Source organism: Pygoscelis adeliae, unplaced genomic scaffold, assembly GCF_000699105.1.
Source record: "Pygoscelis adeliae isolate BGI_AS28 unplaced genomic scaffold, ASM69910v1 Scaffold105, whole genome shotgun sequence".
NCBI classification, from domain to species: domain Eukaryota; kingdom Metazoa; phylum Chordata; class Aves; order Sphenisciformes; family Spheniscidae; genus Pygoscelis; species Pygoscelis adeliae.
In genome coordinates this window covers 514,690-527,264 of record NW_008824807.1, presented here as the reverse complement: position 1 = coordinate 527,264, position 12,575 = coordinate 514,690, and the positions used below count along the sequence as shown (strand labels likewise).

The window sequence follows — 12,575 nt, the reverse complement described above, 5'->3', positions numbered from 1 at the left end:
AGCTTCTTGTGCACCTGCAGCCTTCTCAGTTGGTAGAGCATGGAAAACTAGAAAGTCCTTGGCCAGTGTAAGCATTACCTAGCAACAACTAAAACATCCGTGCCTTATCAACTTTGTTCCCATCCTAAATCCAAAACACAGCACTGTACCAGCTACTAGGAAGGAAATTAACTCTATCCCTGCCGAAACCAGGACAGCTTGCCACTCTTAGAACTCCAGCATGATTTCTGGATGTCCTAGGGATTTCTCAAACTTTTTTTTGCTATCAGTTTGTTCAGTACCTCTTCTGCAGTCCTTCCGCTTTCAGATAGATTCTCTGAATAATGCACAAAGGAGGGTTCTGGCACAAGATTGTCCTACCTTCTTCCTTGCTGGTGGCTGCTGCAAAGAATTCATGTAGCTTGTCTGAATAGCCTTGTCCTTTTTTTTTTTTTTTTTTTTTTTTCCGGGGAGGGGTCTTGATCATCTTTTGGATTGTGTACCCTAATCCTGATTTGTCACTTCCTCAGTACACATGGGGGAGGTCTCACCTTAATACCACATTTCCTGCCCTTGTTGCCTGTCTAACCTCCTTTAACATGCTGTAGTCAGAATTCTCATCGTATACAAGGGTTTGGCAATACTGATGCAATGCTGTATCGTTCCCATTTTGCATCTACTGATTCAATACTTTAGGCTTCTTATTTTTGCCCAGTGAACTGCCTGATAAGAAGATGGTTGCTAAAGAGGTGCTTGCTAAGAAGAGAAAGTTTGTCACATGATGTCTGTTTAAACTTTCCTTAAAATGACTGAGAAAACAGAATGTGAAATTTCTTGTCTTGCATTAGTGAAATGCAAAAAATCGATAACAACCAGTAGCGTTGGAAAACAGGTTTTGTTTCATTAATCAGAAATTCATCCCTAGTTCTACACTTCATGTTAACCACTTGTGAGTTAAGTGTAATAATTACTCAAGTAATGCCACATGCATTTTTTTCTGTGCAGACACCCCCACATCAGTAGGGGACTCGGAATCAAGTGTTATAATACCGTCAAGGTTTTTGTTGTGGGGTTTTTTTTTAACTGTTATTTTAAGCAGTGCTTGCCTATCCTATGTTTTTTGCTCCAACAGCACTGACATTTTAATTTCATATCAATTTTTCAGCTGTGAAGTGATTCGAGACTGGAAGACTGGTGAATCTCTTTGTTATGCTTTCATTGAGTTTGAAAAGGTATGTTATTTAGGTATACTGTATGTAGATTCTGCTTATGAAACTTCATTTTCGGCATACTTCCATTAAGGAAAAACAGTGAAATCTTCAAGTGTGGGGTAGCTAATATTTTCTTTTACTGACTTAGTTATAGAAGTTGTAGGTCCTAAATGAGGCAAACGTTTAAGTCTTTCTCTATTCAACCAAGAATTACGAATACAGTCTTCTTAGGTTGTCTTGAAACCAGTGGGAGGAGAGCAGGTCCCTTTTTTTCCCCAGAGCACATTAGGACTTTGAAGAGTTAAAGAAGGGAACGCTAGGAGAAAAAGGAGGCATGCTGCATAGAGAGAGGAGGGTGTATGAAAGAAGGTTGATCGGTGTGTACAGTAGTGTCCTATATTGGGCTTGTAAATGATGCTTGTTTTATCAACATGCTGCTCTTACTGTGAGATTGACGGTAAAAGTTCTTTTGATGGTGCATAGTTTCTTGTTTGTATCTGCGAATTTCTCTAATCTGTGAGGAAAACTGGAAAAGTGTTTTCACTTTTCTTTAGCCTACTTAGGTACTTAAAATGGAGCTTTTATTAGTTGTCCTTTTTTTTGCCTTGTTTTTCTGAATGTATTACATGGGCCAAACACATAGCTGAATTGGCAAATTTTTAAAATAGTGAAAAGAACTGAAGAAATGGAATTTGAAATGTTTACATTCGGACAAAGCATAACTATTTCTTTTGAAATGGCACAATGCAAGAACTGTGCTTACACAATTTTAGAAAAAAATGTATGCCATTAAGCAGTTGAATTTGTATTTGAGCTCTTCAGTGAATATTTCTAGGAAATAAACATGACTCAAAATTTTCCGTAAACATTAATATCAGGAGGAAGACTGTGAGAAAGCCTACTTCAAAATGGACAATGTGCTGATAGATGACAGACGGATACACGTGGATTTTAGCCAGTCTGTTGCAAAGATTAAGTGGCAGGGAAAAGGTAGGTACACTTGCGATTCTTTGACCCTCATAACTTAATAAGCCATGACTTCTAAACTGTAAGTGTTATATAAAGAGAGGCAATTGTTACAAGCTTAAATCATCTCGTCTTCAGGGATATGTATTTTCCTAGTACTGTAGTAAATAGAGCAACACAGTTGCTAGCTCTTCTCTTCGCTTATTCCATATGAAAGAGTAGAAGGGTTTACTACTGTTACATTAACATTACATTGCCATGGATTGCCTTTTTATCAGATGTATTTTTGCCAGTAAATCATTTATTCCTCTCAAGCTTTAAAAGTGATGGTTTTTGATATTACTTATTAGCAAAATAGTATGGCAGTACATTGTTATTTTCTAGTTTCTTTTCTTTATTCACTGTGTGACAGTTGGGTGTATATAAGAAAAAGTCAGTATTCAGGCCAGGGATTTCCCCTCTTCACCTCTTGTAGGTCAAGCATATTGCATAGCAGGCTGTATGTTATAAAACCCAAATCCACATATTTGAGGATGTTTTGGGAGGAAGAAGATGGTGGGGAGAGGTGGATGCAGTGGTTATTTGGTTGTTGGGGACTTGGGGAAAACACTGGACTTGGAGAGGTGACTGTGCGTTGCAGTGCTAATGTTCTCACGTGTCTTCGCCTAAAAATGCAGTCAGCCCTCAACTGTTTGCATAGTTTCTCCAGGTTGGGGACTAGTCATGGACACTGAGGTACTAGAACTTGTCCTGCACAGAGCTGAGATGACTGTAATCCATACCATGCTCTGCAGTGCATCCTGTACTAACTGACTACATGGAAAACTTTTCTTGATCTGGGTAACTTCTTGATCTGGGTAACTGGTCTAAATTGTCCTAAATATTGGAAAGCTAGCTATATTGTCATCTTGTTGTGCTTATATGGTACCCAAAAAATGACCTAGGGGAAGTATTGTCGTTCCACCTTCAGTAGCCATTTCTGACCTAGCCAGTTAATATTGCAGTTTTAATTCTGACCGTGAGATGGCAGCACGTTGCTGTAAAATAGTTTATTAATCTGTGAGCTGGTACTTTCAAGTGAATGAATGGAAAATGCAATCTGTCATGCCCTTCTTTAAATCAAGACATGACAATTTTTTTATAGTTTTCCATTTGAATTCCTAAGCTGTAGCTGTCTCAGAGGTTTCCCTTTGTGCAGCCCAGAGCAAAAAGTCATTTAATAATGAGAATAGTCTGTAGGCTTTCATGGTAACAGAATTTTTAAGTAATGTGACACAGGACCTGTAATCAAAGTGGGACTAGTTGCTAAATCCTGCTTTGTGATCCTGTTCATGCGTTGTCTCCACTGGACATGAGTGAGGAGAAAGCCATATGTTGTTTAATGGGATCTGCAAGCAAGAGAAGGACAGAAAATCACAACTTGTCCTACTCTCTTCTACAATGTTACCCAGCTGTCAATGTGGTTTCTGGAACTGTATCCTGCTATGAATCTCTGTATGGTTATGAAGAGCCCTTAAATTCATAAGCAGAACTTAGTGGTAGGTGTGGATCTTGGTTTTGTTTTAGTTGGAGTGAATTGAATATAATTTTCTGTGGACAGGTGGGCGGTATACCAAGGATGATTTCAAAGAGTACGAAAAGGAACGTGACAAACCTTCAAAACTTGCTCTGAAAGAGAAGGTAAAACCAAAGCAGGAGTATCCTTTTCTGGTCAAAGGTGTTTTTTGCGCTCAGTACAGTTTATGAAAACAGCCTGGAAAAGACGACTTCTTCTTAAAGCTTGCCAAATGGGTGTTTTGCTGCTGCTTCATGTAACCGTTTGGTGTTTGAGATGGAATTAAGCATTCTGCGTTTTTCATTTGATGACTTTGATGAATTTAGTCAAATCAGAATGTGCTGTTTCACTTCCATGTTGTGTGCAGGTAAATAATGTTCCCAGTCCAGAGCCCTGGAATGACACGTGGCATAACAGAGTTTCAAGTAGTTTCACAAGGGATCTGCTGCATCCAAAAGGAGACGATAGCAGTAACTAAATCATGCTCTGCGATTCCACTTTGCTTGTGGTGAGCGTGAGAGAAGACCACAGCTTGTTCGGACATCCACGGGTAGAAAAGAAAGGAGAATTGGGACCTGGCTGTACTATTTGACAGGACAGAATTCAGTCATTTTAGCACAGCTGATTTTTTTCAGTGTGTATGATCCTGTTCTGACTGAAATACATAGTTAAGTCTTGGTAAACCCTGGTCTGATAAACAGGAGTTGGTTTGCTTCCTGAGCTTTTATGTTCTGCTATTTATTGATACTAAGTAACGGATCTGTCCTTAACTAACACCATCAGTGCCAAGTATGACCTTGTGCTGGATGAGGATGTAGAAGAGTCTCAAACAAGTCAGTCACGCTTGGCTAAAAAACAAAAGAAGAAAAAGCACCACCACTCTGAAGATGAAGAGGATGACAAGAGAACCAAAAAATCTAAGGTACTAACCTCTTAATGCATTAACTTTATACCTGTTTATTTTTCTCCTAATAAGAGAAGCTAGGAAAAAAAAGTCTGATATTGAACTGAGGACATGGCATGCAAAGTCCCGTACAATACAGCAGTTGTAAACATAACAGAAGGCTGATGTTAGTATCTGATGATGAAAGAGGCTTCCCAAATCTTCCTGGACTTTTGAAGCTTGGCATGTCTGAATGGCTTTTTGCCAAAATATCCTGAAGAGGCAATGTAGCCTCTCATGAAGTAGGAGATCGTCAGCAGTTTGAACCTGTTGTTCACATATTCCCAGTCATAAACTAGTAGTTAATCATATTTCATGAATGCAAACTATTTCTCATTTTTTTGTCAGACCAGCATGTGTTGGCTTTTTCCCATATGGAATCAGAAACACAATCTCTTTGCATTATCTTTTTTAATTTTTCCTTAACTGTTTTGGAAGCGTTTTTGTAAAATCTGTATGCAGGTTTGCTTGCATCTGTATTGTGCAAGCATACAGTGCTGTAAGACTCAGACTGTGTAGGAGGTCCTCAGAAGACAGTAGTTCTGTCAGTTAGTTCCACTGCAGCCTGTCAGGTTAGCATTCTCGCGTTTCTGTGAACTTGGGGTATTCAAGATGTTGATGTTTCATGGAAGCAATGTCTGCAATGATAAAGTGGAGGGTTAACCACCGTTGAAGTGTGAGCATTAGGGACAATTGAGCTAAGCTGAAGAAAAAACCCCAAACCCCAATATTTTAACAATGCAAGCTTTATGAGTGGGAACAAAGCTGCCTTCTAGCAATTTTGCAGAAAGTGATGAGGTTCCAACCACAGTAAATAAAGCCATTGTCCTGGCATGAGCTTTGAGTACTGCTTTAAGTTCTGTGTACAGAGAACATACGTGATTTGGTTGTTCCATTGCATCACTTCTTGCTGTGATGCTAAAAATAGCTTTTCTCATGAACGTTAGCAGTTAAATTATTCCAGTGTCACCAGTAAGCCCTATTGCTCATTTGTGGTACAAGTCTTTTTGTCACTGTTTGTATACAAATTCAGTTGGGATCCTTTGGGTGGAGGGGAGGGACCTGTTCAGATAATTGAAGTCTTGATGGAAGCGTATACATACAAAAGGTCTAAAGTAATGTTGGTTTAGACTTCCTCCTATTTTTTTGGCTGATTGACGTTGTTGCTTTAACATTATTGAAACAGATGTTTCTGGAAGTAGTCTTTGTTCTTGATGGTTCATAAATTACACGTGTGGAACTGGCTGGTCATGTGTTATTAGCAGAGGACATTTTAAAATCAGTCAGATGTCTCCACCCCTGCAGGTGGTACAACAGGCACTGGCAGCAACAGGCTGTTAACCTCTGTATGTTATAATTCTTACAAGGGGACCGCGAGACACATTAGCAGTGGATTTCATAGCACAAAAACGTGAGGACAGAGGGATTCCTGATACTATTTCCAGGTTCTGGAAAACAGTATTTTCTAGTGCTTGACTCTGTGATCTCTTCTGTGTCTCTGTATATCTTTTTGTGATTTAGTCACCTGCTCCTATTGTGGTTTGTTCCTGTAGTCTATTGCTGCTGTATTCTGGTATCTTCTTCCTTCCCATTGCTTTCCTCTCTGTTGCTTACCTTTACCTGTTTCAGTGTAAATAGCTTAGCCTTCTTATGCCCAAAATCACAGGTGGAGGCTTACTTCTATTCTCTGATGGCAAGCCAACATAGTTCCCTCTTGGAGCTGTGAAACTGAATTTATGGGAAGAATGTTTTTCGGTGTCTGTACTTGAATGTTCTTGTTATTGTGTACTGTATAGTATCTACATACTGAGCAGTATGTACTCAGTCTGATTTAGAGATTCAGTAAGTGTCTTGGCAAATCTGCAGGCAGCTTAGCTGACAAATCCTGTTTAGCATATATAAAATGTAATTTTTAAAAATTTTATTTATAATTTGGGCATCATCTGGGGAACTCATACAAGAACAGGGGAAGGAGGCATGTTCTTGAGGCAGAGTATGTTCAGTGTGAATACCGAGACCAGCACAAAGCATAACAGTATGGGAACTTTTTTGATGAATGGTAGCATTTTTACTATAGGCAAACAAAGCATTTTCCCTTAACCCTATTTTGGAAATCCTAAAATATATTTGAGGCAAGAAGTTTAAAACAAAACAACAGCATACCTTCCACAACTAATTGGCCAAAGACCACAATGGCCGTGCTTCATACATAAACTTCCACCCTGAGCCACTAGTGTGGCAGAGATTTTAATTAATGGAGAACAGGGTCTTATAATGGGAGGTTCTGGCAGCTGAAACTGCAGTTTGTGCTACCAGCTCCAGCTATGACTGAAGGGGTTTTATTTTCTGAATAGTTTCCATGATGTTGAGTTGTTTTTCGGTTCTCTTGCTGTTTTGCTTTTTCTTTTTTTTTCTTTAGTGTATTTTGACTCATCCTTTTCTGAGGATTTTCCTCATCTTAGTCTGACACCCGTTTCCTGAATCTTCAGTTTCTGTGTTGATGTTTTAAGAATGTATTTTTGAATGTTGTGCTGTTTGACTTGATTCCAGAGGGTAGAAGAGGTAGGGCGTTGTGGCTTTCTTTTAGTAGGTAACAGGATGTGGGTCTGGAGCAGGAGGCTGCACTACCATGTGGGTTTGTGAATAGGATTTGGTAGAGTTTTTTTTGAATACAGGTCATGCTTCTGCTTGAGATCTGTATCATGACTTTGTTCCTTTTCCAGTTTTCTGTCTGGTTTTTGGTTGCTAGGATTTTTTGATTTTTTTTTTTTAATTTTTTTTAAGATAACTGGATCAGTGGCGGAGTATAGCCTATCCAATGGATTTTTGTGAGACATAGGGGCTTCCTGACTTTCAGGTTTCTGTAGTGCATGGTTTTGGCAAAGATACTGATTTTTCTGGTTTTAATTTCCTGCTTTTTCTACTTATTGGACACTGTTCTCTTTATATTCAGGGTCAAGTTTGATCAAAATCTCCCTCCTGAAAAGTCTGTCTCTATTTGTTTGCTCCTTTTAACCTTTAACTAGTGTACTTAATGTATGTAGAGGGTGGTATATTGTTCTGCTTTTGTGATCATGGTATTACATGCTGATTTACCTGCAAGTGCAGTTTGGCAAGTTACTACTTTTGGCAAAGCCAGCCATGAACTTGAGAAGTGTCTTTCCTTCTTTTCATATTTCCTTCCTCATGTGTGTTCACCAACACAGTGCTGAATTAAGAACTGGGATGATCATCACTTACTCATTGACTGATAAGAGGCTGTGATCCTGGATTGAGAAATCTGGACTTCAGCAGTAAGAGAGAGCCTGTTTTTAAGTAGGAATCTTTCTTCCTCTTCCAATGGGAAAAGAGCATGTTGCTGACTTGGATAGGGCATAAAAGATTTGATTTCAAAATATTGTTACTTTTAGTAACTTAGAGTGTTTAAAAAAATCGACTTTTTTCTGTGCCAAAGACTTTAAAAAGGTAAAATCTTATTTAAGGGGAAACATAACCGATTTTTCAGGGGAACTAAGTGCAGTTCATTCTATTAATTCAAATTACTACATTTTTTTTCTTTACACTGTGATCATATTAGCTACTGTGATGACCTTTTTGTGGCACTTTCAGAGTTGCCCTGTACACCTATACCCTAAATGCTTCTGTGAAGGTCATTGTGCTTAGCTGGCTCCATACTCATATGACTTTTTTTAATCCTTTCAGCAAGTTGCCCTTTTCTGTGGCATTCAGCGTAGGCCATTTGTCTTCACTTTCAAGTCTTCACTAACCTGTTCCCTGCCCTGACTTGGCCAGTAGTGTGTCTCCAGTGTTGGCTTGGTAGATTTTTCAGCTGAGTGCTGTTTTGCTTTTCTCCTGTTTCTCCTTGCGCAGGTAGGAAACTTCAGCAACAAACCAGCTAGAAGGCAGGAGTGTACCACTGCTGTCTGTTTTTCTGGCCAATATTTTTGTCTTGTTCCTCTCCGCTCCACCACCAGTCTGTCTATCTTCTGATGTTTACTCAGGCCCTGCCACAGAGGGGCTTGAGACCTGTCGTCTTGTTCAAACAGATGGAGACTGAGGCTTTTGGGTACAAGAGTAATATGGCTGTGCATTGTTCTGAAGATGAAGGGACAAACCTCTTATAAAGAGCTGGAATCACCACTCCTTTTTGATGGATTCAGATTTTAAAATCTGTACTGAAATAGAGTTTGACAGTAAAGATGTGGAATAAGCATTTGGCCACCAATGAGATTACTGTACCAAGCAGTAGCAGAATTTTTTTATTATGTAGATAAAGATCAACTCTGTGATTATTGATGTGTGTGTTGGTCCAGGGGTTTTATGTTGCTTATTTTACCTCTAGTATTTCAGCATTATCTACATAATTCTAAAGGTGGTGTTTGCTCTGGGAGTTTGCTCTGGGAACCATCCTGATTACTGCCTTTCTGTAATCAGAGTTCTTTGGAACAGAGTTCTAAAAACTCTGCTTCGAGTAGAGTTTTTTTGCACTATTCTTTTAAATAAATAAAGTTTATTTGTTTGTACATGCAGTATAGGTTTTAGCCATACAATTGTGATTGCTGCTGTCGCGAATACATATTTAGAAAAATGAAAATCGTATCTGAAATTAAGAAATACTGTATAATTTAATGCAGACATTTTTCATAGTTCATAATGATCTGTGTTTAATAGTGGTGTTATTAAAATCCCGTAAAATGGTATCTGTCTACTAGAGCATATAGTGATACTAAACTTTCAAGTGATCGTACCTTCAAAATAAAAGTGCCAGCCACCTTCTTAATAGCAAGTTATATATGTATCTTTCTGCAGGATTCTGAAGCTCCTCTTGTATTTTGTTTCACTGTATATCTTAGTTGAATAGTAAGATCAAAATGGTTTTTAGCAGTGCTTGAAAATGTTAGGAGTTCACATGTCAAAACTCAGTGTTGTGTATTAAGAAAATCTTTAGAGTTCCTTGAAATGAAATGGCCACTTTCTAAGTGATCTTTTTTTTTTACTTTTACAATTGCTACGATGCTGTGGTCTCTATGGGTGTTGGTGTCTCCATGTAGTCATTCTAGCATGTGCTGTGCCGTAATCTTGTTAGTGTGACTTTTCACAATCTGGGTAATTAAGCCATCTTTCCTTCATTTACTAATACACTGTCTCAGTGTTTTTATGCTGTCTGCCTAGTGCAACAAGTGAAGCAGGTGTTTTACTGACAGCGATTCCTCCTTTGTTACATAAACCTAATTTCTCTCCAGAGCACATCTGTTCTGTGCGCTGGGCCACTCAGTCAGCATTCTTGGTGATGATATGCAGAAAGCCAGGGAAATACAACATTTCCTCATTTTTGGCTACCTGAACTTGCAGCATTTTTTTTTTTTAAAGAGTTTTTGTGTATGTGCTGAAACACCATTACCACTTGTAGTGGTACTGTTGGTTTCTCCTTTTTAGGCCATTTGAAATTAGATAGACCTGTACCCCTTAGAGTTTACTGTGTCTGTGTATGAGTGTATCCTCATGTGTTTTCTGTGTGGGTCATACCCATCAGCCTGCAAAATACAACTAATTTTTCATTACCTCGTTATTGTTTGACTGTTCATTTAAAAGGATCGTATTCTCCATGTTGCCTTTTCTTGTGGACTTCTAGCTTCAAGGAAATGGAGTAGTTTGCGTGTGTGTGTGTGTAGTTTTGATCTTTGTAATGGTGGTGTTTGTTTTTCCAAAGCCTAGAATTTAGGCCATTAAGTATTATTACAGGCAGGTCTTAAAAAGTGTTCTTTGTCTTCATAGCACTGGAATGCCTGTGGGGCTTGAACCAAAACCTATGATCGAAATAGTTCCATTGCTTAGATAAGAATTCAAAATCGAATCTAGCTTAGAAGCTTGTGTGATGCTTATGAAGAGTTTGATAATAGCCATCTGAGTTGAATGCCTGATATAACCAGTTTTTGCTAAAGCTCCTTGGGAAATACAAGCAGCAGCATGCCTGGCAGCCATGCTTTTTTCCATAAATGCTGACAAAAGCGGTAGACTTATCTTCTTCATGCAGTCACAGTGGGGTTTTTTATGTGTTATCTTTTTCAAATCATCATGGATGTGAATCTATTTCAGGTAGTACCAGCCTTAGCTAAGGAACCAACCGTGCTTGACTCTTTTCTAGTTCTCTTCATGTCTTTGTATATTTTCCCCTTTTGTCTGTAACTGCATATCTATCCAATTCCTTTGACAGGATTCTGATCGAAAACATGAAGGAGAACGCTGTAGAGAGAAGATAAAGAGTGTCAAGAAAGACAGGCATCGGAGTCGCAGCCGATCTCAAGAGAGAGACTACACTTACAGCAAACAGAGAGACAAATACAAAGACGACTTCCAAATAAGAGATTGGGATAAAAAAGCAGACAGAAGCAGAAGTCCTAAGAGATCAAAAGACAAAGAGAGGTCCAAGTACAGATGAAGGATGAGCAAAAGAGAGAGGGGAACTAGAATATGTTTTCTACCAGCATTTCCAGCAGTCTCTCAACTGGATGTGCAGTTACTGGATAAAAGCAGTTGCCTTCTGTTGGCAGCTTGGCCTTATGATTCTGTGAATGCCCAGTATATGACTGTTGGAGCAAGCCTTGATTCCAAAAAGGTTGTTTCAATAAAGTATTTCACGTTAGTGAAATGGTTTGAGTCTCCAATAAGGAATGTTGTCTAAAGCTTTTTGGAAACATAAGCATGCACGAACAAGTGAATTGCCCTTCTCCACTGTGAAGACATGTGCAGGATGTACCTCCTTTCTACAAGGAGGTTGTATTTATCTTTCAGCACTTTCAGATGCTATGGTAATGAGTGTGATAGAAGACCTGGGGAGACAGAAATGTGCTGTGCACACCCCTTCCAGAAAGTGGGCAGATACCATTTGTATATGAATACTTAAAACTCTATTTCCTTCCTTTAAAATTGCTTCTGGTTGGCTTAGTCCTGTCAGCTCTGCTGGCACCACTGTGCAGCAGTGGTTAAAGGCACTGAAGTACTGCTGTGCCACTTGCAAGGGCAATGGAAGTGCTGCACCATACTAAATCAATAGCACTTGCTCGCTCGTTCGTTTACCCAGATAACTTGGCATTGTGGCATTGCTGGAGGATGCCTCTCAAAACTGAGATTCACTTGATACTTCTGTGCCTGTGTAGTGTCAGGGGGGTCCAGCTGCTGTGATGTCGGGCAGGTTATGTTGGGTGGGTAAGAAAGAAGAAAATAGTCACTAGCAGAATTAGCAGAAAAACAGAATTTGTAACTTGCATTGTATTTGCCAATGCCTAGATGGGATTAATTTTCAGGTTTCATGGCAGAAGTAGGTCAGTTAGTAACTCTTCATCTACAGAGGAATGCAGGTGATGTTATCAGAGCCTGGGTCCTGGTGAAAGTTGGCAGGCTCTTAAATGTCTGGCTTGCTCTGATAAACAAGACCTTGCCATTTAAACAGCGTTAGCCAGTATGCATACATTTTAAGAACATGTATGTCCTCTTTCTCTCCAGAGGAGGCGAGATCTCGCATTGTTAGGAGGGGAGGGGAGACATGGGGAATAGTATTTGTCTTTTCTTCCCTTCCATGGAATGTGTGATGGCTCGGAGGCAGTCTGCTTTGATGAATAAATTTAACTTTTGTGATTGTGGTTTTTCTGTAATATTTGCTTTAGTGTCTGATTGTAATATGTAATAAGATTTTTATAGCTTGATACCTCTCATTGGAATGTGATCTGCAGGACAAAGACTAAAATTCAAGGCAGCCAAGAATAGTCGCTGCAAATTACTGTGCCCTGGAGGGCCAGTAGCTGTGCCTGGCTTGTGCGTTTGAATGGACTGTATGCAGAAAGTGAACTTCTGATTAAGATGCTTCTGAGGGAAGGCTGGTACTGAAGGAACAAAAGCAGCTGTTTACCCCATGGCAGAAAAT

At 39.3% G+C, this 12,575-nt stretch overlaps 1 protein-coding gene across 1 annotated transcript in view; it reads left to right on the top strand.

Annotated features, from left to right (window-relative positions):
* The window catches only part of PPIL4 (peptidylprolyl isomerase (cyclophilin)-like 4), a 26,634-nt gene extending 14,344 nt beyond the window's left edge, over positions 1-12,290 (top strand). The window contains exons 8-12 of the mRNA XM_009324126.1: positions 1,145-1,211; positions 2,069-2,180; positions 3,757-3,853; positions 4,495-4,633; positions 10,869-12,290. Coding sequence (XP_009322401.1) covers positions 1,145-1,211; positions 2,069-2,180; positions 3,757-3,853; positions 4,495-4,633; positions 10,869-11,093 — 640 coding nt within the window. The 3' untranslated portion in view covers positions 11,094-12,290. The remainder of the gene's footprint in view (positions 1-1,144; positions 1,212-2,068; positions 2,181-3,756; positions 3,854-4,494; positions 4,634-10,868) is intronic.
* The last annotated feature ends 285 nt before the right edge of the window (positions 12,291-12,575 follow it).